This window comes from Ciconia boyciana, chromosome 5, assembly GCF_034638445.1.
Source record: "Ciconia boyciana chromosome 5, ASM3463844v1, whole genome shotgun sequence".
NCBI classification, from domain to species: Eukaryota; Metazoa; Chordata; class Aves; order Ciconiiformes; family Ciconiidae; genus Ciconia; species Ciconia boyciana.
In genome coordinates, this window is record NC_132938.1 from 55,736,332 (window position 1) to 55,764,105 (window position 27,774).

Consider the following 27,774-nt stretch of genomic DNA (forward strand, 5'->3'; position numbering starts at 1 on the left):
GCCCTTTTCGTTCCAGGCTCTGGCCCCGACGCAATCACTGCCTTTCAGTTGAGCGCATACAAAGGCAACAATTCCAACTGCTTTCACCGTGTACGCTCACAGAGAGGCACTGTGTGGTTTAACAGTCGTGCGTTTTAACAGGAATACACCATACAATCCTTATCCCATAAAGCCATGTGGGTATGAGTGCTCTCAGGCTTGCTTGGGATTGGGTTTTTGTTTGTTGGGGGGTTTTTTGTAGATGGATTTTTAAAGGCATATCTTGCAGCAACTTTTCAACAGAACCCCATCAAGTGAGAAATGCAGCATGCAAGAGCCTTCCTTTTTCTCCTTCCCTAGGTAAAGGAGTTGGGAAATTGCCAGCTTAAGCATCTTGTCTCACAGCTGCTCTTTTGTAGGTTTGTAACATGCCAGAAAGCAAACCAGCAGACGACTCTGGCAAAACAGGGAGCAGTTGGGATAGCAGTTTCCAGCAAGCCAGCACGTTATTTTTGACTGTGCGATACCATTGTCTAGCTTGATCGAGCCCACAACACACAATTACCATAAGATCTGTAACATTTTAAAAGTTAATTCAGCACTCCCAGTGCTGAAGTGCCAGCCTCAGAAGTTTCAGTCTCCTTGTTTATCAGCAGAAGAGGCAAACCCAGAGGCCAAGCACCTATGCGATCCTATGCCACCTGGTTGTAAAAACACTGCTTTTAACCTTCCTAGATTCACTTCCCAGCTCCATGAAACCACTGGCTGTCCCACAGACACTGTGATGGGAAGATGCCAGTCATGATGGGAAAGGGATTGTGTACACAAGCTGGGTATGAAAAGAAACTTGCCTCAAATAGTCAGTTAAAGCTCCGAGACTGTACCAAAACACAGCAGATGCTACAGGAGTATTCACACAGCAGAGGTTCCACGTCCATTTAATCCAGTGCCAGAAACACAGAGGAAAAGCCTCTAACACTAAACTGTACAACAGCCTCTTATTGAAAAAAAAAAAAAACATTCAAAAGGCATTTGCTAGTAATAGTGCAATAAAGGCACTAACAGAGTGTAGAGCTGTGAACACAGACCAGGACCCCGTGACATCAGGCGCCGAATAACACAGAACCTCTGCACTGCTGAACATAACCAGCATGTTTGCAATCACAGTTCACAGTGGACCCACACGAGCCCAAGTTCTCTCAGGCATGGAAATAACTTCCATTGATTTAAACAGATCCCAGAATAGATTTGGAAGACCAGTTATCAATGACTTACCTGGTTCTAGAAAGAGACTGTTCCTTTTGACATGGGTATAAACTGCAATTGCTCACACAAGCTGATCATAACCAAAGCTGTGACACCAACGAAATTCCCATTCACCTGGTTGTCTAATGGGACCTCAGGTTAAGCATTAGTCATATCCTTATCACCACATTTTAATTAGGGATACTACTGTCACAGCAAGCACAAACAAAGGCCAATGCTGATATCCTTCTGCTTTCAGATGGTTTCCCTGGATGGAGTATCAAGTGACTTACTTTCTACATAAAATCTGTGCTAAGCCTACACACAGAAGGAAAGTCTGCATAAGGGCAAAGATGGGTGTATGTCACAGTGGAAGGAGGTAACTGAAGAGACTGTACCTGTCCACACAAATGCTGTGCTGTTCTGTGCAGCCTGCAGGTCATTTCTATGTAGCTGGTAAATAATTTATCCTCTTGAGCCTCTTTTAATAAGCAAAACAGGATCTAAGGACATTAGTATCATGTGCGTTTCACTACTGACTTGACTGAAGTCAACTGAATTGAAATTGCTGACAATAGTTCTGATTAGATGTTTAGTAGATAGCAAAGCTTGGCATCCAAGCAAAGCTTGACATCTGCTGCTCAGACTATTTTTATGATGGTGATGCCAGACATCGGGCCTTTTCATTTGTCTACTGCCACAGCAAACCAAGCTAAAACCATCACTGCTGCCGCACTACGCAGGGCAGGTGGTACCTCCCTAGTGTGTTCCACTTGTCTGCATCTGTATGACTTTTGCAAGACCTAGCATCACACCAGTCAGGAAGGTAAAAAGCACACATATGTTTTCACATTTCACAGTGCGGAAATACAAGGAAAAGTTTCACTTTGGGTAAGGCACAAACCCCAACAATATGGGCCTTGGATCCAGAGGACCCATTGGTCAAATGAGACCACGAGACCCAGAAAAAGCAATTTGTTTCAAAAGTCATAGAAATGGTAACTAGCCACAACTTCAAAAAACAGTATGCAAGTCTATTAAGAGTTTGACAGAATGCAGGTAGCCACTCCTAGTCTCCCCCTCCATCATGAAAACGGCTTATCCAAGTGCATCACATCTAGTGCATATTACAAAGATTTAGGCAATGCCCTTGACTTTGCTTCTTTTTGGTTGACTTTTGTTCTTCCCTCCCCTCCAACTAAGGCCTCCACATTTGCATTCTTATTTTGCCAAGTTCAGGTAAATGTATATGCCTGAAATATGCAAAAGGCACTGGACTTCAGATACAGAGACGTGCTTTTAAGTCAATCACCGTGGTGTTTTGTGGACAGAACTGTAGGTCTGAGATATTGAATTGGATTGGCTTGCTCTACAGTTTTTGAAATACTAAAAACTGGGCTGCTTCCTCCTCTGTCTAAACAAGCACAAGACATCATTACCCATTTTTACCTGCACAATAAAATAAGCCAGCTCTCACTACTTCTGTTTAAGGACACGTTGCACTTAGAAAAGTGAAATTCCCACCTCCCTTTACCAAAGTTTAAGTCATGACAAATCTCCTTTGTGCTGCTCCCTGCAAAGCAGCAACTTCTGAACACTTCAGGGTCACTAAAATGATTATGGGGAGAGCTCCAACCGTTGTACTAACCAGCAGCCACAGCAGTCTGAGGAACACCAACGACCTGTCAGAAAGAAGCAGAGCATGTTCATTAGCCAGAGACTTCGACAACAGTTGACAGTAGATACGGGATCTCCTCACGTATTAGCTTATTATTCATTTAAGGGCAGCTGCTGGCGGCGTGATAATGTGTTTTGTGACTTAATTAGAACACAATATTCTACACTGTATATGAGAGACTTGGGGATTTATTTCCCTGTTAGTCTGGGGGAGGACAGGCAAGGGGTCTTCTCCTGGAGGAATTTTGCATGAACATGTCTTTGTACCATTAATGTTAAGTGCCACATCAAGAGTACACATTCACAACATCATATTTCACGCAATTTTATTTATAAAACTGTAATTATCTAACAAATTGCATATAAAATCATTTACTTCAAGTAAATACAGAATACTGCACAACTATTAAAACTATTGTATTGTCCATCATAAGTGTATTAAAACATTCCTAAAAAATGCCTCTATTAAAAAACAAAAACCCAAGAACACAAGTAGCATGATCAAGACCACTTTCAATAGCTTAAAATGAATTACCAGGAAGCTGCATTAACTTCCTAAGTAGACTCCAGTTACATCCATTGAGATCAGCATGTGATACAATACCACAGTCTAATGCTAAAGATGACAAGTAATACATTATGCACCTGATCTATGCTTTTCTCCTAGATTGAAGGTAACCAGTCCAAAATCAGAAAACTAAAGCTCAAGTCAAACTCTACTGGGCATGCAGTTCTGTTATAGCAATACTTTCAATCAGTAAGTGTAGTTGGCTTTTACAATCAATTTTACAATGGATAAAAAAAGGAACACAAGAGAATACATTTGTATAAAAAGGAATGATACACAAAGGGTAAATATCGACACCTTGCCGTACACCCCAGGACAAACCAGAGACACATTCAGCTGGAACTAATCTGGAATATACGTATCAGAGACGGGTCTGAGTCACAAAACCCAAATCCCAATCTCCCCAGCGCTCAAGGTAGTATCAGGTCCATCTCTACTACGTACACAGCATGAACATGAACACACATACGGATGGAGCTTTTTATTAACACATTTATATTGCCGAAACACAAAAGACAGGTAGCAGTGCTGCCTGGTGCACACTAGTAGTCACAACATTTATTTTTATACTGCATGGTAAGGGAGACATATTTTTTTTCTTCTTCTTCAAGTGGCAAAATTTGTTAGCTAGTAGATCCAACAGGGTAGTTTTATTTTGTTTGCTTTAGACAGTTTAATGACCAATTACAGATATCTGAAAAAGCTTCAGAGAGAAAACAAAAATGAGAGGGAGGAACTGCAGCCTTCAACAGTGCTTGACACCTGTTGAGATCTAATCTCCTTCCTAGGTATTTGCAGAACTGCCATTTCAATGCACCCAAAAGGCACACACAGCAAGAAGGGAAACAGAATCAAAAATTCACACTAGAGTTTCTCTTTTAACCAACACTGTTAACCAGAATCAATTTTACCAAGGGCATCTGTAAAGTAGTAAAAACACAGATTAATGTCCAGGACAGTTCTTATAGCACCATGTTTAGTCCTGCCGCAAGCGATGCCAACCGCCCGTAACTGGTAGGGGGTGCTGACTCCGACCCTCCATTTTACAGTCTAATGCTGTTCTAATGCCAAGGAGCAAAGGGAAAAGGCAAGGGAGGACCTGCTGCCAACGAGAGCCGAATGGCTGGCCAGGTTTTCCCTCCCCCGGTGCCTGCTGCAGGCCCGCCGGGTGGGCACTAGAGGGCAGGCGGTTAAAGCACTGCCGCCTCCTGTCCTCTCCTCCGGGGCGAGGGAAAGCCTGAGCCACCACTCAGTTTCCACCAAACTCTCACGGTGGACACCTTCCATATCTATAATAAAACACTTTTAGGGTGAAAAGCAGTAGTGTGCAAGAATCACTTAATCTGCATGCTACTATTTACATTTCAAACACTATTTACACGCCAGAACTATTAGCATCTCTCTCAAAGGGGAGAGAAGGCGGCTGTCAGGACAGAGTACACTTGAGCAAGCATCTCCACAGCTTCAAACTCTAAGGGGCACAATCAAAATTACATATTTTGAAGCAAAGAGATCCTACTGCTACTGAAACAGACACACAGAGACAAATCAAACTTTTGTCCACTAGGCTATTCATAAAAAAAAAAAAAAAAGAGATCAAACAACAGAAAGGCCTGTGAATATGGGGAGTATTTAGAAAGCAGAGGAGCAAGGCCTGTGACGCCCTTTGGCAGGGCTCTGGGGAATTTGGAAATGGCTTTAAAGCCAGGGCTACTGCTGAAGCTACCAGACCTCTCGTTAGTACGTCACCATCCCGTACGAATCGCCCAGCACACAGAGCTGTTTCACGCTCCACAAGGGCCATAAGCCTGACAACAGATTTCTGAACAACTACTGCACATTAAAGATAATTAGACTGAGCTCTGAACTCACATCTACCCCACCACCACACCAGGCAGGCTAGAAATTGCCAAGAAGTCATACCGCCTACCATATCTTATTGCTTTAGAAAATGAGCCCATGTAGCCAGCAGTTGTGCTCTAGTTGCAGCTCACCTGAAGTTTCCACAAAGTTTTCTGGAAGAAAGCTTGCTTGCATTTGGCAGGCTCTGACAATAATAGATTGATTTCCAAGGCCTCCCACAAGCTTTCCAAACTGGACACCTAAGCTGCTGAGTAGCTGCCTACAGGGCATTTCTAGGACATCTTACCCGATCTGTAGACAAAAAATGCGGGATTTAAATGTGCAATATAGACGGCTAATCCTGAACATTCAGTATGCATCCAAACAACTGCAAAAATGAGGAAAATAAGAGCATCTCTTGGGAGCAGGAAAGGGGGGAGGATCAGCATCTGCAGCAATAAAGAGAAGCTCTAGAAAAATAAGTTTAGTGGTTTTTATAAGAACAGTCAGTCATTCTGGGACTCAGCAGAAGTGTTGCACATTTGTGTGTACACATGCAAGTAGTGAGAACAAGATTTGCTCACCTCAGAGCGTTTACCTTCCTATCAGTCTGACACTGCCAACAGCACGTCCAGCAGACTGGAACTCAGAGAACAGCGTGACAAGACAGAAGGCCAATACAGTACAACTGCAGAAATTCAAGTAGAAGAATGAAGTTGTCTTCAGGAGCCCACAGCAGCAGTATTCAAGATCAGTGGCAACAAGGAACGTTTCTGTAATATAGGCTTTTTTTCTTTTTCCCCAAACCAAAGTGCTGGGTCACATTCAAGGCTCTTGGGTGGAGGGGTTATTTCCTCAACCATGCTTCCCTGATTTCTCCCCACACCATTTTGTCTCAGTGCAGCAACACTGGTGCTGATGATCTGTCCTGCTGCTATCAGGAAAAATGGTGTGTCCCTTTGGGGGGAAACAAACACCAGTAACTCCTCAAGTTGAGGAGCGGCTAAGAAAAACATAACACTGTGGTGAGGTGGAACCAACTTTATTAAGGACAGTGAATTATAATTGCTTTCAAAGGCTTTAAAAAAAATAAAAAATTACTCTGAGTCATGGCTGGCCTTTAACAGCAGATACCAAAGGATATGGAGGCTGCCTGATTCAGAGCCAGCCAGTGGGAGTTAACCAGAAGAGGATGAGGTAATGCTCAAAGACAGGAGGACAACAGGACTGTCTGAGACATCTCTGGAGTGCCGGTGTGCCTACCACCGCCTTCAGAGAGGAAAAAAAAAAAACACGGCCGACTAAAGCACAGAAAGGCAAAATGTGCAAGGTACATATGCTCACGTGTTTAAGAGTTATAGGACCAGAAAGGACCTTAATAGGTCGTCAGACCAGCCTTCTATCCATCCCCCAGAACAGGGAAGCTTTGAAAGCAATGCATTCATCTCTTCTACTCCACGTACTGCATTTTAGGAAACGCATCTCAGAAAGATGCTAAGCTCTTACAAAGAGGTGCTACACGCCCTTTGCCACTGTCTGACCAAAGGGGGAGCTGAGAGCTCACAGCTTTCAGGACTGGTTCTGCAGATACTGAGAAGGGTCATACCACAAGCTAAATTTATACAAAGTGCAATAAAACTACCCAAGCCATGGTCAGGTTTGTAAGTTCACTATTATTAGTGAAGAAGAACTAATCAAAAACTCTAAGCTGGATGGAGTCTGATCTAATTCTTCTTCCACCATTTGTGCTTTATTCCAAATTCTACTCACTTTTGTCAAATTCAAAAGAGTCTGTCTTGGCTGATCCTAATACGTGCTTCCATTTTAAAATTTTTATTCCATTGCTTCAAGAAAGCTTTTTGTTGCATTTAGAACAACAAAGGGAGACACATCTCCCTAGCAAGGATTTGTTCACTGGAGGTAAGCATTTACTCTGGCAAAGGCTGTTCTCTCCAACTTCCAAGGGAATGGGATATGATCTTTCCATAATCACATGCATTTACCAATAAATAAGTTTGGATTAGACTGTATTAAAACATATGCACAGATTTAAAGCACTGGAGTGTCACAGATTCTTACTGCACAGCTCATGCAAGTAAAAAGAATTAAAGAAAAAAAGAAAAAAAGAAAGACCAAAGCCTCAGCTAGGATTAGACCAAGGAATTATCTTAAAAGAAGTCCTGCACAAGTATATCAAAGCACTAATATTAGTGAGATCCCTAAATACATTAGGTTACACTAAATTCCAGAGAAACAAAAGATTTAGCCATATCAGATACATGTTTTGATTTTTTTAAGTTAATATATAATTAATTCTTTGAATAATATTATTCACTTGGACCCAACATCCACACTTGCTTTCATACATTTATACAGTTATATCCCACCCTTGCCTTAAGAGACTGATGTCCTAAGGTATGGCAGCAACCAAAGGCTCTACAACCCTTGTTTGTCAAATATAAAACTCCTTTCCCTTCATACAGGGTGGAGAAGGAAGAAAGATGTTGATAAAATTAGGCAATTCTCCCTGTGAGCTTGCTGATTCCAACCTCAAAGTACTACAGGGAGATGGCTGGAAGCTTGTGTAAAAAAAATTTTCCCTTGTTTTAAAAACAATTTCTTTTACTGTACAATAGATGCATAGAAAGTTGCTTCCTGCTTGATGGGTTTAGGCCTGTAGCTATGTTTAGCTGTGAAAACAAGATTGTTCCTTTACAGAGTGTTGAGGAGAGAGACCATCTCAGGAATATTTGGCAGCTATCGAAGAGCTCATGACACGAAGAATAAACAGCATATCCACAGACTACAACGATGCAACTCTGTCCCACTGAATACACCGATTTTAAAAAAGTGTCCACTTGTAACTCAGGATCAAGAATACAGTAGAGATTCACGGCTCAACAGCTTTCAAACTGGTGGTTTAAAAGAAAGAAATTGTCAGTGAGCAGCAGATTTTAAATAGCCCACTCTTCTCTCCCCCACCCCAAAGAAACACGAGTTCACTGCAATATCAGGAACTTAGATTTGAGACTACTTGGGAGAGAAGGCTTCCCTGTCACCCATGTCCATACAGCTTGGTGTCGAAGCGACACACTGGAGGTTTCAGAGGGTTTCAGTTGTCCAGTGTCTTGTTGTGGTTACTTCAGCAGTTTTACCAGCTGGCTCTGACAGCCTCAATGTCACTAACCAAATTCTGGGCTAAGCATATCCCAAATATCTGGAAAAGACAACAGTTTATTCATTTGGAGCATTGGACAACTCCTTTCACAAAGGCAAACTCCTTAGGTTATACAGAACTTTGATAGGAAAACACACAACAGAAAGTTAGAAATCAAATTAACAGTAAGTGTTGGAAGAAGGAAGAATATCAAAAGACTCCTGTAACCCCAGTATTTTTATAGTGCCACTGGGTTCCGACAAATTGAACAGTTCTAGACTTGCTTCACAAAAGCAACTGTAAAGGCTTTTTGCTGCTCATTTAAGCACCATCAGAAACAGCAGGTCTTCACAGGCTTAAAAATCTCTATCTAATCTTTATCTAACACAGAATGTTAGTTTTGACCTGCAGACAGTTGAAAAGAAAAAAACGCATCCCTATAGATAAAGATTAAACACAAAGAAAGCCTCATGCATTTAGCTCCCCTCACTAAAACCTACAGATGTTATATATCTAAGTGCAACTGACACTCTATTTCCAGTTCTCATATACAGTTCCCCCTCATATATTCTATTTATCTGTTGTTCTTCTGTGTAACTCATTACAGGGAACGTGATATTTACCTGCAGTAATGCTATCCCAATGAATATACCAGCAACTATGGTAAGATTGTCCTGCAACCATTTCTCAAACTGAGGGACACAGCCTTTAGTGTAGATAACAATCTGCTGATCAACTTCCTGCCAAGGAGAAGAAAGAAGAAAACAGAGATAATTACATTCAACTATCCCACTAGTAGAATAACCTGCTCTTGCAAGAGGGATTCAGATCCTTAAGATACCACATTTAAAAACAAACAAACAAAAACACTTACTGGTTTTTGCCTTGCATCGTAGCCACACTGAGTATTAATAACATCTTCCTGGGGGGGGAGAAGAGAGAGAAGAGAGGCAATCAGTGAAGTGTCTCCCAAACACCCTCTCCCAGCTCCCCAGGGTTGGTCCTGTATGTAATAAGACAATCACCCTAACTTTGGTTACCATATTTCTTCTTCCATTCAGTGCCATTAGTTATTTGCAACAAACAAAAGCACGCAGTCAAAAAAATATTTTCAGCTCTCAGGGCAGCAAGCTGAGAAAACCAGCCTTCCACCTGGGTGAACTCCATGTTCCAGACGCAAACATTCAGAAGTCAAAGTAAAGGGATTAGGGAACATCTATTTTAAGTGAAAGAACCTTCTGCTGAAAAGGTTTTGTCTATACTGAAAAATATGCCAAGACTACTGTTAACATTTTCAGGGTTCAGTCTGTGCAGTGTGAAGAGGTGAGAAGGGGCAGTTCTGTTGCAGAAGCTGCAAACTCTTACTGAGGATGTCTGTAGAAATATATACAGTACCTAGTTCCTTTCCAAAAACTAGTGAGGAAAAATAAGAGATGGGGTAACACGTTCTTACTGTCGGTTCTTTCTTACAGGAGCTTGATACCAATGGAAAAGGAGGGGGTTTTTTCCTACTGCCTCTGCTTTAGTACTCCCAAAGCACAGGTAATAAATAGGCTATGGCAGACTTTTCCTAGTGAAAAAGTGCTACCCAGCTGAAGCAGCTGAATACTCTGTATACAGTTATTTCAGAGCAATAAAACAAAGCAACTTATTTTGGTGTCAGCCACAATGGCAGCAAAATATTAAGTTACTGGCTCATATAATAATAGTGAGCAGAAGAAGGAAGTACTCAAGGAAGTGAGAAAATCAGCCAATCTTAGTTAGGAGTACTGAACACCATTATTTAATCAAATTGCGGGAAGTGAGAAAGGCAGCCAGCAGAGAAATAGATGTTAAAAAGCAGCCATACAGAAAAAGATATCTCCTCCTATCAGCAGTTAAAGCTCCTTTAAGTGTTTCCTCACTTTGCAGGAATTACATCAACAGGTTGCATCCTGTCCGTTGCCCAAGTTGGATTCCCTCATTGGACCTTTAAGATTTGAGCAATTTGTATCTTTTAATGAGATGAATGCTTCTGCTCCAGGATCTAAAATATAACAGTGCCACACACTTCAAGGCTGTAAAAGTACGTAAGATTCCAACAGAGGGATCTTAAGCTTTCTTCTTTGTACTGAATGCCTACTTGCTTTATCATCAGTGTCTTCTGCCTTTAGCCTTGGAATTTGTCAACCAAAAGAAAGCATGAACAATGAAATGGAAATAAATCAACTTTTCTAGGCCTTGCCTGTACAGGAATTTGGAACATTTCAACCTGCTAAACTACAGCAAAGTGAACTACAGGAGTCCAAATTCATTTTAAAGGAGACTTATTTCCGCCTACCTTAAACTTACCACTTTCTGATTCAAGCTAAACTAAAAGCTAAACTAAAAGTAAGTCCTGTTCAATAAAGCATCCACATAACTTTTTGCATCAGTCCAACACTGCATCCTAATTCCAAAAGGGACCAATTTGCTTTCCCACAGAATAAACCTGTGTTTATCACTGCAATTGAACCAGTCACAGCTTGGTTACAGTTATATCCATTATATGCATGACTTCTAATATTTTTTAGAAATATTATTTTTAGTCTTTATTTTAAAGGCAATTAAGCGTGTTGCTTCCCTACAATAAGAATAAGATTTATCTTTAAATTTCCAGTTGATGCATTACCCCCTAAGAAACTGCATAACCATATACACACAAAGAGAGAGAGATAATTTTAGCATGGATTATGTATTTATAGGATTACCTTGTGCTGCTGTCACTATATTTTTAAAACTGGGTTGTGATGACCTCTCTGTGTGGGTGAGTGGACAGATAGGCAAACAGTAGGGGGAATCCTAAGCATAATTTAATGCTTGAGCCTTACCTACATTTTGTTTTAAAATTTCATTAAAACATTTTCAGCAATGTTTGTGAGAAAGATTCAAACTACTATGAAGACATGTTCAGTGCAGAGGAACCAGAATGCAGCTCGTGCAAGTAGCAGTGCCTTATCAGGAGAGGAGGAGAGCAGCAGTAGTGACTGGATGCCGGGAGCAGCAACTGCATTGCATTAGCAAAGCAGGAAACACCTGAGGTGCCTGTTGGCAACTCGCCTAACTTTAGTCAGTGCTACAGACTCACACATTCAAGGAACTATAAATCACTCCAGGTGGAGAAAAAGCCACAGCTGAACTACTAGATAATACAAGCACTCACAGGCTGCTTCTTTTAAGCTATATGAAAGTCAAATGTATGCAGTGTTAGCCACATAACAGTTTCCACACACACACCCATCCCTATTCCAAACCTTTCACTGCCAGTGGACTGCTTCCCTACACTTTACCCTTCATTCTTGATCATGTCCGTACTAGTAATGCGAGGCTCCAACATTTTGTGCTTGATGATCCAGAACTATGACTATTTAAAAAGACATGAAAATTTACCAAAAAGCTGTTCCCTCAAACAATTTCTGACCTTTCAAGTCTGATCTCAGGTGACTGTAAGACAAGCAGTGATTTTAAAGGGAAAAAAAGAGCATGTAAAGATGCCCATACCCGACTCAAGATTCTAATGCAAACATATGTCAGTTCTTCGGGGCACAGACTGTCATTCATTACCGTACCTAGCACAAACTGGGTCAAACTGGCTGCAGACTCTGGACACTGCATTAAATAATGAGTGATACCTGCTTTAGAGTGGCTGATCTTAGAGTTGCTGTTCTTTAAGACAGTGAATGAAATATCCTGATAATATTCAATTGAAAGCTCATGTCCTTCAACTCATTAAGGGCTTCTGCTTTTTATACTTGCTAAAATTAATATGTATGTTGAGCCAAGCCCATGGTTCTCTCATTGTAATGAAAAGCAGCAAACAGCATACAATGAAGACTTAAGTTAGCTCAGGATTTTTGCTGACTGCAGAAAAGTTAGCAGTTAAGCTGAGCTGCAAGTACAAAAAAAGAAAAAAAGCAGGTTGGCGAGAAGGTAATGATCATGCATGACTTCCGTGAAAAAAAAATAAAAATCTTACAGAGTTATTTAAAAATGGAACAGCAGACACATCCTACCCTCTTGACTGTCACTTACGGCAGGGTCTTTAGTGCAGCAAGAGAACGGCACACCACAGCGTTCCCGACTTGCGTTGGAATCTGTGCAATTGAAGTAAATATTAAGGTTCCAGTCATCAGCTCCAAAAGCCCCACAGCACTGCCACTAGAACAAAGAAAAGAGAGCTTCTTGACTTTCAGAACAAACAAATCTCAGCATTAGTAACATGCATCATCACTGCCAGTTTCCCTCCAGCTTTCAAAACAAAATCTGAGATTCCCTCTGGTATGGTTTTGGTTTTTTTTTAAAAAAGACCTTTCCAAACCTGCAAGTTGTTCTAAAATTATCATGTGATTAAAGTTATGTTCACACCCTGCAATGCTGTGCTCTGGAGAGAAACCCATAGAGTGAGCTGATAAGCCTACACAACACCACAGAGTTGCTCAGGCCCCAGGGATAGTAAAGCCAAGAGTATGATAGTCTGGACAGTCTCATGTGCACTGGGTTCTCAACAAAACTAATCAGCTCTGAGGGCTACACTGGTATAGCTATTCTTTTTGCCAGTCTGGGGGAATCTTTGCCTGGCCGTACATCAGACAGTATGAACACATTGTTTCCTGAGCATCACACATTGCACAAATGACATCCTTAATGAAGGCAGGCAGAATCCTTCAAAAAGTAAATATGCCAAATGGCAGGCTTAGTCTCTGGCAAAACATGCTGAACACACAAAGAATTGGTAAAACTTGTTGAACGTACAAAGAATGGACTGGAGATCAGTGGAGTACCGGTGGTTTACAGCATTTAAGGAGCTAGCCCAATGAACCCATCTATGTCAACTTAAAAAAAAAATTAAAAAACCCAAACAAACCACATTTTAAAAAGCGTTGGAATAGCAACTCTCTCTTTCTAGATGTAGCACAGTTCCCTCTGCAATACCTGAACATGTTGTCTTCAAGCATTATCTCTACTAGCTGAAAAAGTAGCTTGCTCTCCAGACTCATGCTGTCTGTGACTTATCTGCTAAGATTGCTCTCCTAACTGGATTAGCAAGTTTTATGTAGTGTCTGCAAAATTGGACTGTAGCCTTTTGGTTGCATACAAGTGGACCACTGCTTTCAGACTGTGGTGACCTCTAACCTTCTCCCAATTGGACAAGATTCAAACCAGTGCAAGGATCCACATCCTGTTACTTACTCACTCATCATTCCCCCCCCCCCCCCCCGGCATATAGAAGCAAATCAAACACTGAATTAAATTATTTTACTAATTTTTGTACATTCTGCAATTAAGCATGATTTCAACCAACACTTAACCATGTTAGCTAAACACAGGGACAAATTCAAAGAGGAGTTCATCAACACAGGCCAGAATTGAGCACTGGAGCAAGAAGGTACTGGCAAAATGACTTGTGTGCAAAAGTCAGCACAAGACTCCTTTACACACACTGATAAATTACAGAGCTTAACCCGCACAAACGTGTGCGTGTCTGGCTTCACCCTGCCCTCCCAAGTGCAGATGTAGCGTCATTTAGAGATTTCCTGTGAGAACTTTATGAGTTGCCCACTTCATTAAGCTAACTGCATTGTCTACTTAAAAAGAAATAACATTGTAGTTTCACTCAGACCAGCTAAACATCTCTGCCACTCTGCAGTGTGGTGTACCACCTCTAATGTTGCTAAAACTACACCAACATTCATCTCAGAACCAAATTAAGCTTAGAAAAGGATTATTTTTTTAAACAGATGTGATAGCTCCTACAATAAAATATTTTGAACACCCCTCCCCCCCCCCAAGAACCCTAAAATATCTTCATACGCATATGGAATATGCTCCAAAAAACTGAACACAAGACACTGATGGCTAACTTGTAGATTTGACACAGTATCTCTGAAGTCTTAAAAAATAAGTCACCCCAACTCTCCACCTTGTTTTGCTCAGTCATACATCAACAAATACGCCACTTTTCACAGGTGCTGTGTGTTTGTAGAAGTTCTGTAAAGAGAAATATACATGTATATATACACTCAAAAGTATTATATGCTAGAATATTTCTGTTGTTCCTTGAAGAAACCAAACAGATGGGAAGTAAAAAATAGAGTAGGTATTTCTTTAAAGTAAGATTTTAAAAAAAATAAACATAGTCCAACTTACATATTCCTGTGTGAAGTCTATGAGGTTTTGCAAATCAATGTCATCTCGGTATGCTCTGATGTTGTTGTTTATAAAGAAATACAGCTGGTCCTTTATCCAGTCTTTGAAAACAAATGCTAGAACACCAGCAGTGAGCTCCAAGAAGAAAATAATTCCAAGAAACACAGAAAACTATGAAGAAAAAGGTTAAAATTATTTTGCTTTATGACCAAAAATTTATTTTTCAAGGCTCACAATTATGTTCAGTGTTAGGGCTTTATCTGTTCAGTGCAAGTTCAAGCTATTCCAGCACACAGGAAATTTTAATTTAAAAATACACCATTTTTAATTTGGGCTGTAGTACAGGAATCTTAATTCTAGTCTAACAAATAACAAAAATGCCAACAAATTCAAAGTTTGGACATTTCACTGGGATTTTCAAAGAGGTCCAAGAGAATTCACTGTAAATTTCAAGAGATGATTACTCACCACCTGTAGGGCCCTCTGAAAATTCAAGTTTCTATGTAGGCACTTACATTTTCAAAGGCATAAACAACCAACAGAGCCAGTGAAATGCTTTCTAAGTGACTTTTTCTTTAGACACCCTTATTGGTAAAGCAAAAATTGGTAACAGCAGAAATTAATTAATGACTAAGTCGGAGCAGAATGTCTATGGAATGACTCACATCCACATTAAAAACAAATGAGGCTGTTATGATTAATGCAAATGCAATGGATGCCAAAGGCATTACTAATGATCTGCCACTTTCTCTAAGCATCTCCACTGAGTCTACACTGTTTTAAAAGACACAGGGGTCCTCATATACTGGAATTCCATCCCTTTTGCAACTGCGCCTTTGAGTTTAATTTTAATATGCTCTCTGTGTTTGTTCAGATGCATTTTTAATTTCTCCTGCAGCTGCTGTATAGGAAGCTATTTCTGCTACAGCAAATGGGTTCATTTTAGGCAAGCCAAGAGAAGCAAGAAAGAGGAGAAAAAAGCATTACAATAGCTTCTCCCTCCACCCCCCCCCCCTTTTTTTTTTAAGCAAGACAAAACCTATTCCAAGCTGCTTTATAAATGCCTCAAGAACTGTAACTCTCAATTGCCTCCTCCCCTTATACAACATGTCTATGGGAACCAAATATGTCACTTGAAGACAGTTGTTTCACTGGAAGCCTTTTCGTGTATATATTAACAGTTAATGGTTATGAAGACACAACTACTGCCCAGGCTGTGCCCACCTCTGGAAGTTGGGGTGGCAGAGGAAAGAAACTTGAATTTTTATTACATATCTTAAATTTATCTAAAATGGAACATGATAACTATTATCCTCATCTTCAAAGCTCACAGGAGGAGGGCTTTCAAAAAACAGAACCAGGCTACTTAGCTAAAGGGGTTTTGAATACTGAGGCATGTTTGTATATCAGCAGCTCCTTTCCCAACTAACCATCCAGCCCAGAGTTCAAGATGACAACTTCTATTTTCTTTACCTACCTAGGCACATTCTCCTCCCTTTCTCGCTCTCAGGCCCCAGCACTGACAATAAGCAATAAAGCCTTTTCAAATAAGCTAAACGGTACAGAACCGAGGATATCAACAAGCAACCCCTCATAACAGTCCTACATCTGCTGTACCATGAGGGGCACTTGCACAGCAGAAATCACAAGGGTCACATTCAGTGGTGTATCTACATTCCTCATATTTCATAGGCAGCTTGTTATGGACCTGAAGTTCAACATGCAGATTCTTAACAGCAATTTATCTGTTTTCATGACAGGAAAGCAAAACGTTAGGCTATACCCACATGAAAAGCAGTAGTTCCCTTACAATTCTTACTATCAATAGTTTCAAACCTTAAAAATAAATAAATAAATAAATAAATAAAAACAGTAAGCACCAGAGACTGAAGAGCTGTAAAGCATTAACAGTTAAGCAAAAGCAATTCACAGAACAGCACTCTCACATCAGATAACACTTTCTGCTCCCCAAAAGACATTTTAAAATCTTTACACAGTTAAGCAGGAACAGAGAACATGACTTATGCTACGTAGCTGATGAATGCTACAGTTGCAAGGGCTACTTACAAATTTGAGAAGGAAGGTATTTTCTCGCAAAGCTCCAATACATCCTGCAAATCCCAAAATGAACATAACTCCTCCTACCACTAGGAAGAGCCAAACTGGATCAAAGCCTCCAAGGTCTGTGATGGAGGAGATATTGGACAGCACTCCCTGGGAAAGAAACAATGCCAAGGGATAACAAGTATGTTCAGCTTTCAGTTGTACAAATTCGGCTTTCATTTTTCATTTTAAAAAGGTAGAAGACTACAGCAAATAAATGTTCTGCAGTACAGGTAGAAAACACAATTAAGAAAATCTTTGCGTTCAAAAAGAGATAAAAAGGGCAATTATGTACAATATTTCTGAATCAACATGTAGAATGAACAATAAAATGTGCTTCTAGAGTCCTCTGCGAGAAACCCACAGGGCATTTTGCTGCTTCTGTAGCTATGAGAATTAGTCTGCCCAAAAGTCAGAACAGATATTTGAACAAAACTTAACTCAATCTTATTACCTAAAATGCATCTCAGCATGGGTATCATATACGTTATGTAAGCACCCAGTTACACATTATGACAGAAAAAGCAGTCAATAGCAAGAACACCACCTTGAATTCAGCATTTATGCTCAGTATTTACAACAGTTGACAGAAATTAGAAGTGAGCTCCTACGTTGCAGCATCTTGCAACAATGAATTTTACACCAAATTTTGACAAACTAGATACCTGGCCAATTCAACTTCAGGCATCTACAGTGCCAAAAACTCATTATATAAATACAGGACAGCTACTGACTAATCAGTTAGCAGGAAAAATTTGAAAGCAATGTTAAGTCTTTTAGTAGTACATAAGGCAGTTTAAGGACTTGTCTTGGGAGATGGTTTGCACTAACTTAGGTTAGACCTATCATATGGTAAACCACACATGCTGTGTTTTAGATATGATAGTCAGCACAGTCTGCTTGTAATGCCATTACCCCCTTAGAAGCAGAGCTTAGGTTGTGATGCCAGTAATCTTGAGGAACTATTTTATTTTTTTTAACACATTTTAATCAGAGTTTGGCTGATGTTGAACAGATGGGTCATATCAAGAAGCAAGTACAAAGTCTTCCTTATTCCAGTGAGTTTGCACAGGAACAGTTACAGTTTCCTAAACCCTTCTGGCAGCAAAAAAGCTGAAGTATCACTATTTCTTCATTCACCTCCCCAGTGCTATAGGTCAATGCAAAGCATACTGCTGCAGCAGACATTTCTCTGTGTGTTTCTTAAAGAAGCCTGAACCCAGGCTGAGTGCTTTGGACTACTGTTTTCCCTACTAACTCCTGAATGAAGCTGTGGCTTGAAGCAACAATATAGACCTTTACCTCTACAGCTCCTTATTTGCAGAATTATTAAGTTCTTCAGCCTTTTCCTTTTCCCTGTTCATATCCCCCTTGCTTCTTTGAAATAGTCCCAAAACAGCAATAATTCTGAAGGAAGTTATCATAACCTAATTTCCAAAAGTTGTTAGTAACGTTGTTAACAGATGACTGTTCACAACTGTGGCTTTAGATCTATGATTTCTTTTTTATATATATATACTCAGTTTGGACCACCCAGAACATATAAATAGTCATGTAACCAATATCTCTAATACACTACTCCACATAGTCTGCAACCACTTCCACAGTTTCCCAAGCAAAACTGACATTGAGCAAATAGTAAGAGAAGACAGTACTCAAAGCTTTTTAATTCTGCAGACAACAGACTGTATAAAATAAACACGTTAATTTCTCCAATGCACACAGCAAGGAGCCTTGGAAAAGGCCAGCATGCTAAAAGCAAAAGAAAAACCTGACTACAACCTAATCCTAAAGTACAAACAATAAACCAACAGCATGAATGACTTTCTCAAACCAGATTAATCTCCCTCCTACTACAGAAGGCTATCGCCTGACAGAGAGGGATGGAAAAAAAAATATTTTTTTTTTTAAATCATCACATTCATCACTTTCCTCCTACATTACATATAGTACTAGTCTTATTGTCATTCATTAAAAAGACAAAAATAGACATAAGGCATGATATAACACAACGCTGCTCAGAGCCAGTATTGCTATCAAAGCAGACCAGTTCGCATGTCCCTTTTTCTAACTGACTATTGATGAGATGGTACAAGCCAGGCTGAAATGAACACTTATCCATCATGAACACTTAAATCAACTTGTGCAAAAGTTTTCCACTACTTTTGCTTCATTACATTTGTCATCAAAAAGAAATCAAAGACATAACTTTCTGGCTAAGAATGACAAGCAAAATAAACAGTATAATCCAATAACACAAAAACCTTTGAAAAAGTCATGGCCTTGGCCATACGCAAGTCAGAAAACATGAGCTCTGCACAAAGGGAAAAAGACTGCTAAAGTGACTTCTTCACAAAGTTTTAAAGTCCTTTCTATATGTCTATATAGTTACCATAAGATAAGAAGGAATTCTGCCTTAAAGCAAATACTACTACTCATTTCTTTTAACATTAGCTGATTTTGGAATTAATGGACTGTAGTGTAGTAGAGTGAGAAAACAGTCACTGGAGAAAGGATGTTGCCTTTGTATTATAATTATTTTACTTCAAAAAAATATCCAAGAAGGATGAACAGTCATTTAAGCCTCTCTTCATAAGACACTTTTTCTTTAAAAACAAACAAAAACCAAACAACCACCCCAAAAAAACCCCACAGCAAATTACTATGTTTAAACAAGTTCTTTCCATATGAAAGTAGTAAAATTTAAATGAAAAGAAATCCAAGTGAAATTCAGCTCACATTTGTGGACAGTGCTCTTAGAGAAGCTAGTCATAACATAAAGAAGTGTTAGTGAGAAGAAATATACCACTTTGCATTTTGTCACACTCCCAATTAAGCTGATGACAATAAAATCTAGTGAATCAGTTGTATAATGCCTTTCTGATCGTGTCCTTTCCCACTTTACTTGATTTTCTAGCACTGCCAGGCTCTTAGCACCCTGGCACGCCACATGTTGGCCTGTCACCCGGCAAGTCACTTATCTAATCTCTTGGTATCCTCCAGGCTCCAAATCCTCAGGGTAGCTATGATCTGACATGTACCAAAATAGAACAACACAAACTTTATCTGTCATTGTTTGCTGTCCTTGGAAAGCTCCTTTATGTACATCTTTTGCTAGTCCACGTATGGCAATCATAAGCCTAGCTTGGATAAACCCCAAATAATACATCCTGACAGCGCAAAGCACATACTGCGTAATTCTCGTTTGTACTCTGTGTGCTCTGTGCATATGAATCCCAAGTTATCAGTATTCTGGAGAGACATCTCAGGATATACAATCTTCAGAGAGGCTTTGGCAATAAAACAATAGCTAGCAGCAGGAATGACAAACACAGGCAATGCTCTGTGGTTACAGCTAGAGATGCACAGAGGTAGTCTGATAGAAGATTGCTGCTTACTGCTGAAATACGGTTTTCCAGTCTTGTTTTTTTCTGGACACTTACAGATAAACTCTCTGAAGAGACAGTGGTGCAATACTTTAAAGAAAAGCATATTTTGCTTCAAGCAGCAGAGCAATGACCAGGGACTGTTATCTCACTTTATACTGTTAAGAAGAACTAAATATACAGTCCAACTAAATATACATGTGCCTATAGGCACATACTTTTCCTATCCACCACAAGTTTCTATAATGCCATTCAGTATTTTTTGGCTGTAATGGCTACTTCTGGGGAAAGTTTGGCAGAGATGTACAAATGCCTGGTAGTGACCAATTCTGTCTTCATCCCATCTTTAGCCAAAAGCAGAAGGTAATGTTTCCAGAGGTGCTTGAGCAGAGGATCAGGAATCTCATACTCTAACACTGCATCCTCCAGTGACACACTCTAAATCTTCAGGCTGATCAGTCAGTCACAGATTATATAGTGACTGTTTGTCGACCGATCTCTTGCAAGACCTAAACAAACTATCTCTAAATCCTTTAAAGTCAGGCTTTCTACAAATGCAAAGTATTTTTCTCAGCAACACTACTGCAGTAGTCTAGTCCAACCTTTATTGTTAAATAGTTGCAAGTACTACTGATGCTTTAGCATCTGAAAGGAGGAAATAAATTTTTTCCTAAACCCATATTCTCATTTTGGAAGTATGGTTATTTTTCTGGGGTAGATGCACATCACTTTCTTGGTACTTTAAGCATGCATGTAATCTTTATTTGGCAGTAAACACTTTGTGCAAAGCTACGTACTCTAATACTTTTCTTCTTACAATGGCGTCAACCCAGGGCTCTGCTGTAGTCCCACAAGGAGAGCCAGTAGGACATGTTCCCTGGCTGATCTCCAGCTCATCTGTTTGCTCTGTTACCCCATTCTCAATTGCCTGCTGTACGTTACATCGCCTGGGCTATTTAACCTCTTAATCCACCACAAGTCAAAATTTGTTTGGGGTAGTGAAGCAACAAAAGCATCATCCATAACTGAAGTAAAATCAATAATGGTGAAGTTATGAAAAAAGTTCCTTTATTTGTGAAATGTACTTCACTTCAATCAGTAGGATACAATGATGTAGGCATGGAACAGGAAAGACTGACCTCATATTCATACCTCACCCCAAATTCAGGAGAGGAAGTCAAGTGAAACAGTGGGACCTGCTCTTTTCTCCAACAAAAGGGTGGGGGGAAGAGGCATTGGTGGTTCCTTCCGCCACACCAAGAAACATGAGACAACCAAGCCAGGCCCACCAGAAGCTCCTACAAAACTGGAGTCTTCTCCTTACGGTATGTCAGCACAGGCAGAAAACTAGTCTATGAGAGACACCTGAATCCAGTGACAGATCCTCTGTTGTCATGTCCTTTTTTTGCCATGGCCAGAGCCCTCCACCCTACAAGCTGGATCTCATGCATAACTCAAGGGAGAAGAAGGCAAAGGAAAAATGCTGGTCTTGAAGACAGTAACTCGAGAAGACCCCTGCTGATATTATAGCTGCATAATTGTTTGCCTTTATCCCATCAATAAAGAACAAGGAAGCAACGGTCATTTAGAAGAGCAATAAGGGTGCACCCCTCACCCCTTCTCCATCTTGTACTCTTTAAGATCATGAGGACAATTTGTACTACTTTCGAGACATATGTCTGACTCCAGCTCCCACCTTTGGTGTACATCTACTTTAGCATTTCAGGTCAGATCCAGGAGTCCATCCATTTAAAGGGATCGCACACAAGCTATGCTTCAGTTCACACCAGGGAACAGTCTCAGAGCACACAGACTAGATTACTTACAAATGAAGATATGCTCCTGGAACATAACTTGTGTTCCAACCACTAGCAGGCATTCAGTCCATGAGATCAAACTAGAACTAGGCTGAAGAAAAAACTCAAACCTTTCAAAACCTGTAGAGTGTGCAAGTTGGGTCTTCAGCACCATTTCCTCTCCTACTGGTCCACACTACTTGCATTTAGCAGACATAGCCTTTGCATGCTGAACACAGAAAGTTACTTTAATTTCCCCAGAATGTATGGATGTCAACACAGACATCTTGGTTGGAGCGGTGCCCCAGTGTTGGCACACCTATACAATCTGATTGTGTTCCTGGTTCCTAGTGAGGCCAAACAGAAGGGACTCACAAGTGCATTAACACACTAGTGAGATTTCCAGACCGTCTGTGGTTATGGTTAGTACAGAGAATCCACCGCCACATTCAGGTCTCAGAAATGTTCCTAGGAGTTTGCTAGACCATTGCTTCTCTCTGGAACAGCTGATTTCACAGGCACAGTAGCATACTGCAGGGCAAGAGAGAATGGCTCCAAGTGAAAACACTCTAGGCAGCAGCAATTTTGAAAAGCTGACCCAGTAATGAAAATTCAAGGCATCTTGAGTCAGAGACCACTTAGGAGAATCATAATCCTAGGGAACAAAGAGGTGATACGCTGTGAAAGTATATGGAATTTGGCCTATGGGAGTGCATGTAAAAGAACAGGACTCAACACAACAGTCCCCATGACAAACAACATCCCAGAGGGCCATTAAAAAGTAAGAAGAAGAAACCAACACCACTAGGATGGGAGAAATCAGCTGTTTCTTTTCCATTTCCTCCAAGATGGGAAAAAGCCTTCTCTGCTACAGAATCCCATTACTGGAGAGACAAAAGAAGCAGATGGTCAGAAAAAGATTCAGCAATACAAGATCTTCCGAAACATTTCTTCTCTGCAAACCTTTCCACAAGCTCGTCTGCAGGACTTAGAATCACAGGCAAACAGGAACACATGGGGGTGATGGGAAATAAAAGTATTTCCAAATGCATTATTTTAAAATGGAAAAATGTCTCTCTACTTTGTTAGTCATAAAATCCATGCAGTTTCTCCATGCTGTGCATCTGAATGAGCATGGGGAACAGAACAATAGTCATTGAAACATGCCAAATTAATTCCACTCCAGAATTTTGTCTCTGCAGGCAAAAAACTAGGTGGGGGATGTTTACAAATCTTACTTCCTTGATTTTTGTTGGTTTTGCATTTCCCCTCAGCAAACAGCAATAGCAGCAGAACTTTATTTTTCAAGTGTCTAGTGAAGGAGAAGAACCAGCCTAGCTTTCTTGTCATGGCAAAGCAGAGTTCAATAGGTGAATAACTGGCATAAATACATGCAAAATACAGATTTTTACATTTTTCAGGATTCATATTTACAAGGTGTTGGAACACTAGTAAAATTATTTAAGAGCCTGTTTAGATAATGCATCTTGAAGTACTGAAATTTAAATTAAATATCACAGCGAATATTATTATCCCTCTCTCTCCTCCCCAGTCCTGTAAAATCCACACACAGAGTCCAGGCTTAGAAGCAAGATATATGCTTTGGGTATCCTTCAGCCCATAAGGACCCAAAGGATATGCACATGGTTTCCTTGTCAGCAACTGTTTTTAAAAGAACTATGTGATAGACATGTATGCACAACAATTATGGAGTGACTAGTGTATTACTCCCTCCTGATGTCTGCCACTCACTGGGACAGTAAAAGTAGTAAGAATTTTTTCCTGAAAACAACTGTAGTTTTCATTTCAGGGCAAGAAGAGACAGACTTGGTCTGACACATTGTGACTGTTTCTATGTAGGGAGTTTAGCCCGTCCCAGAACACCAAAGCAGGCCTAAATCACCTTATATCAACATGTAAAAGTCTAGCTTAAAACTTGAGATCCATATTTAGAGCTCCTGCTCACTGAGAATACTATGCTGGCACACAGAGGTACCATACTGGTACTCCAAACCGCGCACAACTTCACTTCTGAGCTGGAGTGTCTTCTGCTTACACTGATTTAACAAGAAAAGCCTAGAAACCAAACTTATGCACATAATCAACCTCTTCCACTTCTCCCTCTTCACTTCAGTCAACCTTATACATGAACTAAGTCTAATCAACAAATTTTGCAAGGATCTGCAGATTTTTTTCCCCACTTCAGTATCTCTACCTTTGCTGCCTCCTACTTGAAGTACACCCCAAAACCACAGTGCTTTCCTTCTAAAAACTCTCTCTCCATGGACAGTCTTATAAGGTCACAGAAGACATAACAGCAATTCATCACTTAGTCTCACTACTCTTGAATATACATCTCCTGCAGGTAGTGAGAGAACCAGGAAGCTTATTTTCTCAAGTACCTACTGGCATCATACCATGAACACTCCCAATGAGCCTTAAGACCACATTAGATAATATATACAACCAAGGAGGGAAATAGACATTTTGTACAAGTCTAGTTTATTTTTGAAAAGTCAACAGAAGAAATGACTTGAAGTGATTAAAAAAGCCAGTGAAATATAAACATTTTTCCCCTGCTGCTGAGCAAAGGTAGTGTAAGTTGCTCGGGCTTAGTACAGACTACACATTAACAATGTTCATGCCACTGTTCAGGGGGTGTGTGGAAATCAGCTGCCATGGATGAACTTTTTTATGGTACAAGCCCAAGTCTAGTGTGCCTGAAAACACTGCGAGATTGTGAGCTATATAATGTATCCATGTATAGATAGCTTTATTCATCCTCCGAGTTTATTGCCCCCACCCCGCCCCCCAGCTCTCTTTCAGGTTCATGACTCAGAATGCTAATTGCCCAGCTTTTGTTTAGGGCTGGCTGACTGGCTGTCAAAGCCAATTCTATTGCCTCTTTGACAAATGAGCTCTTTTGCCTCCTTGCAAAGGCTGTAAGGAAGGTCATGAGAGTGTATAGTGTGCTTTTTCCCTTCTTTACAACAAAGTTTAAAGGGGAGAATTCAAGTCAACTCAGCAAAAAAGAGAAACTAGCCACCAAACCCACGAATCTACCCCAAACTGTTTCTAGCCGGCAGCAAACAGGACTCCTGTAAAATGTGGATTAGTTCTTTACGTCTTGCATTTTTAATGTGGCCTGGCACACTATCTTTTTATCTTAAAAAGATTCTATGAAGCAGCAAAAATATATACACGTTGATGGCCGGGTTATAGAACATAGCTGGATATAAAGCCAAACAATTCAAGATAGAAGTAAATCAAAATCTTCCCCACCACCAAGTCAGTTTACAGTAGAGGAGTCCTTCTGAAGACCCAGTCCTGCAAAAAAACCCAAACTTACAAATTTATCTTTACACATTATACAATAGAAGCACCAAGTTCAACTTTGATAAAGACTTAGTTCATTGGGACAGCAGCAGTGTTCACAGAATGGTTCTGGAGGTCATCTGGTCACCTAGACCTGGCTGCCTAGGACCATGTCCAGACTGTTTTTGACTATCTCTCGGCAAACTGCACCAGTGCTCAGTCACCCTCAGAGTAAAAAAAAAGTGTTTCCTGATGTTCAGAGGGAACTTCTTGTGTTTCAGTTTGTGCCAATTGCCTCTGTTGCTGCGCACCACTGAAAAGAGCCTGGCTTCATCCTCTGCATTCTCCCTTCAGGTATTTATACACATTAAGATTCCCCTGAGCCTGCTGTTCTCCAGGCTGAACAGTACTAGCTCTCTCAGCCCTTCCTTGTAGGAGAGATGCTCCAGTCCCTTAGTCATCTAGGCAGCCCTTTGCTGGACTCTCCAGTATGTCAGTGTCTCTCTTGTACTGGGGGGCCCAGAACTGGCCCAGGTGTGGCCTCACCAGTACTGAGAATCCTCTCCCTCAACCTGCTGGCAACACTCCTAATACAGCCTAGGACACCATTAGCCTTCTTTATTGCAAGGGCACAGTGCTGGCTCATGTTCGACTTGGTGTACACCAGGACCCCCAGATCCTTCTCTGCAAAGCTGCTTTGCTGTCTTACAGTATACCATTACAACAGCTCATAATGCCAGGCCAGCTTCAGGCAAGAAGCAGTCTAGCTAGAGAAGTGCTTTACAGTTAAGTTACAGATCTCTCAAGTCTTAGGCTTCACCTACTTGGCCTTCACCTCCAACTCCCCAGCTACAGCAAGAACTCTGTCTGGGATGTAACTGATCCGCCCCTCACTAAGTTGCATGGGACCTATGAGTATCTGGAACTTGATCTTGCTGACTGCAGCTTCTGGGCATGGCTTGTCCTCTAGAGAGCCGAGTGAAAGAAAGGTCTTAAATTGGCTTGACACAAGTCCATTTTTCCATAATTCCTGCTACAAAAATCAAATCTGTTTGTGCTCGAGAGCTCTGCAGTTCACCTATACCTATACTACATTTTGGTTGATACAACCATGAACTGAAACAGTCCACACTAAGCACTGCAGGACACAACAGTTAGAGAAGCTGGGAAGAGATGCTCATTTTCAAGAAAAGACCTGTGCTTTAAAACAATAAACAGTATTTTATTTATTAATTTCTATAGAAAAACCTACTACATATGGAGCCTGAGCTAATGCATATTAAATTGCTCTAGCTGGTTTTATTTGCTTGTCTTAAAAAGAAGATGGCATTTTCTCCCACTTTCAGAATCTGATTAAAAATGGTTTGAGATGACTTGATAACAGATGTCCAAATCTCAAGTAAAAACATGAACTTTGGCTTCTGGCTATTAGCAATTATGAATTGAATGCATTTTTCCTAGTGGGGGTGTGTGTGTGTGTGTGCTTTCCCATATAGAAAATATATAAAACCTAACAAACCATTATTCTGCCAGAACACCCTCTAGCTGTAGGACTGGTATATTTTAGACTTCAAACACAAGACTATAATTGTTTTCCCTTTACCTGCTCATTCATTCTAAAGAGGAATCATTTGCGTTACCTACTGAAATGATACAAAAATGTTACAATCTCTTCTAGAAAGCCACTCCAAAATAAAGTTCTTCGCTGGGGCTGAGACACAGGTATAAGCTCTGTGAGTACGCTCAGAATATTAAACATAACATGTTTTTACATTTGTGCTGAATGAAAAATAATCATAGCATCTCTCTCCAAACCTATTCAAGCCATCCAACACGAGTATCATATGGTACGTAAATATACATATATATATCTGGATGTATACAGTGTGAGTTAACTAATATTCCATTACTATTTGTGATTATCTACATCCAAGGCACATGCACAAAGCAATTAGAATGTAAGTTAACAACTCACTTCTGAACCAGCAAAATTTGTCCTGAATTTTTAAGTGGCAAAACTCCAGTGCTTCCAACGTGTTATTTGTTCTGCTGCAAGCTCCAGTAATTATGCCTTAAGTGAACATCAATGTGTAACTTAGTGCTTTCCATTAAAAGAAGAAAAAAAACATTATGTAACTGAATATCATAGCACCATTGTTATCAGCCAGGTTTTATTATTTTCAATCTTTTAAACAAAGAAGAAAAGGAAACTCTGGCTTTAATTTTAGCTGTTGTCTTTTAGCAAGCCAAACTGTTCATCCAGTAACCCAACACATACTGACTTGTTTTGTGTATTATGTCTCAACATTTTATCTTCTTCCCAACTTCTGCAGCAAGCAAACTAAAAATTAGGCTCTGGTTCACAAATGTTTTCTCTTTCCCCATCCCCCTTTCTTCCCATTTCCAAGTTGATTTTACAGTCTTGCAACAGAGAGTGTTCCAACAGACAGTTTTACTTGCACAAGAAAAAACAACAGTTATTCTGTCTCAGCTTTGGCTTGGTTTTCGGGGTTCATTTTGTTTTGGTTTTGGGTTTTTTTT

General features: G+C 40.3%; 1 protein-coding gene across 1 annotated transcript in view; it reads right to left on the reverse strand.

The window, feature by feature from the left end:
- Positions 1 to 3,210: 3,210 nt before the first annotated feature.
- The window catches only part of TSPAN5 (tetraspanin 5), an 89,430-nt gene continuing 64,866 nt past the window's right edge, over positions 3,211 to 27,774 (reverse strand). Inside the window, exons 3-8 of the mRNA XM_072862785.1 lie at positions 16,701 to 16,847; positions 14,634 to 14,804; positions 12,519 to 12,644; positions 9,343 to 9,390; positions 9,092 to 9,208; positions 3,211 to 8,528 (exon numbers count right to left, since the gene is read on the reverse strand). Coding sequence (XP_072718886.1) covers positions 8,463 to 8,528; positions 9,092 to 9,208; positions 9,343 to 9,390; positions 12,519 to 12,644; positions 14,634 to 14,804; positions 16,701 to 16,847 — 675 coding nt within the window. The 3' untranslated portion in view covers positions 3,211 to 8,462. The remainder of the gene's footprint in view (positions 8,529 to 9,091; positions 9,209 to 9,342; positions 9,391 to 12,518; positions 12,645 to 14,633; positions 14,805 to 16,700; positions 16,848 to 27,774) is intronic.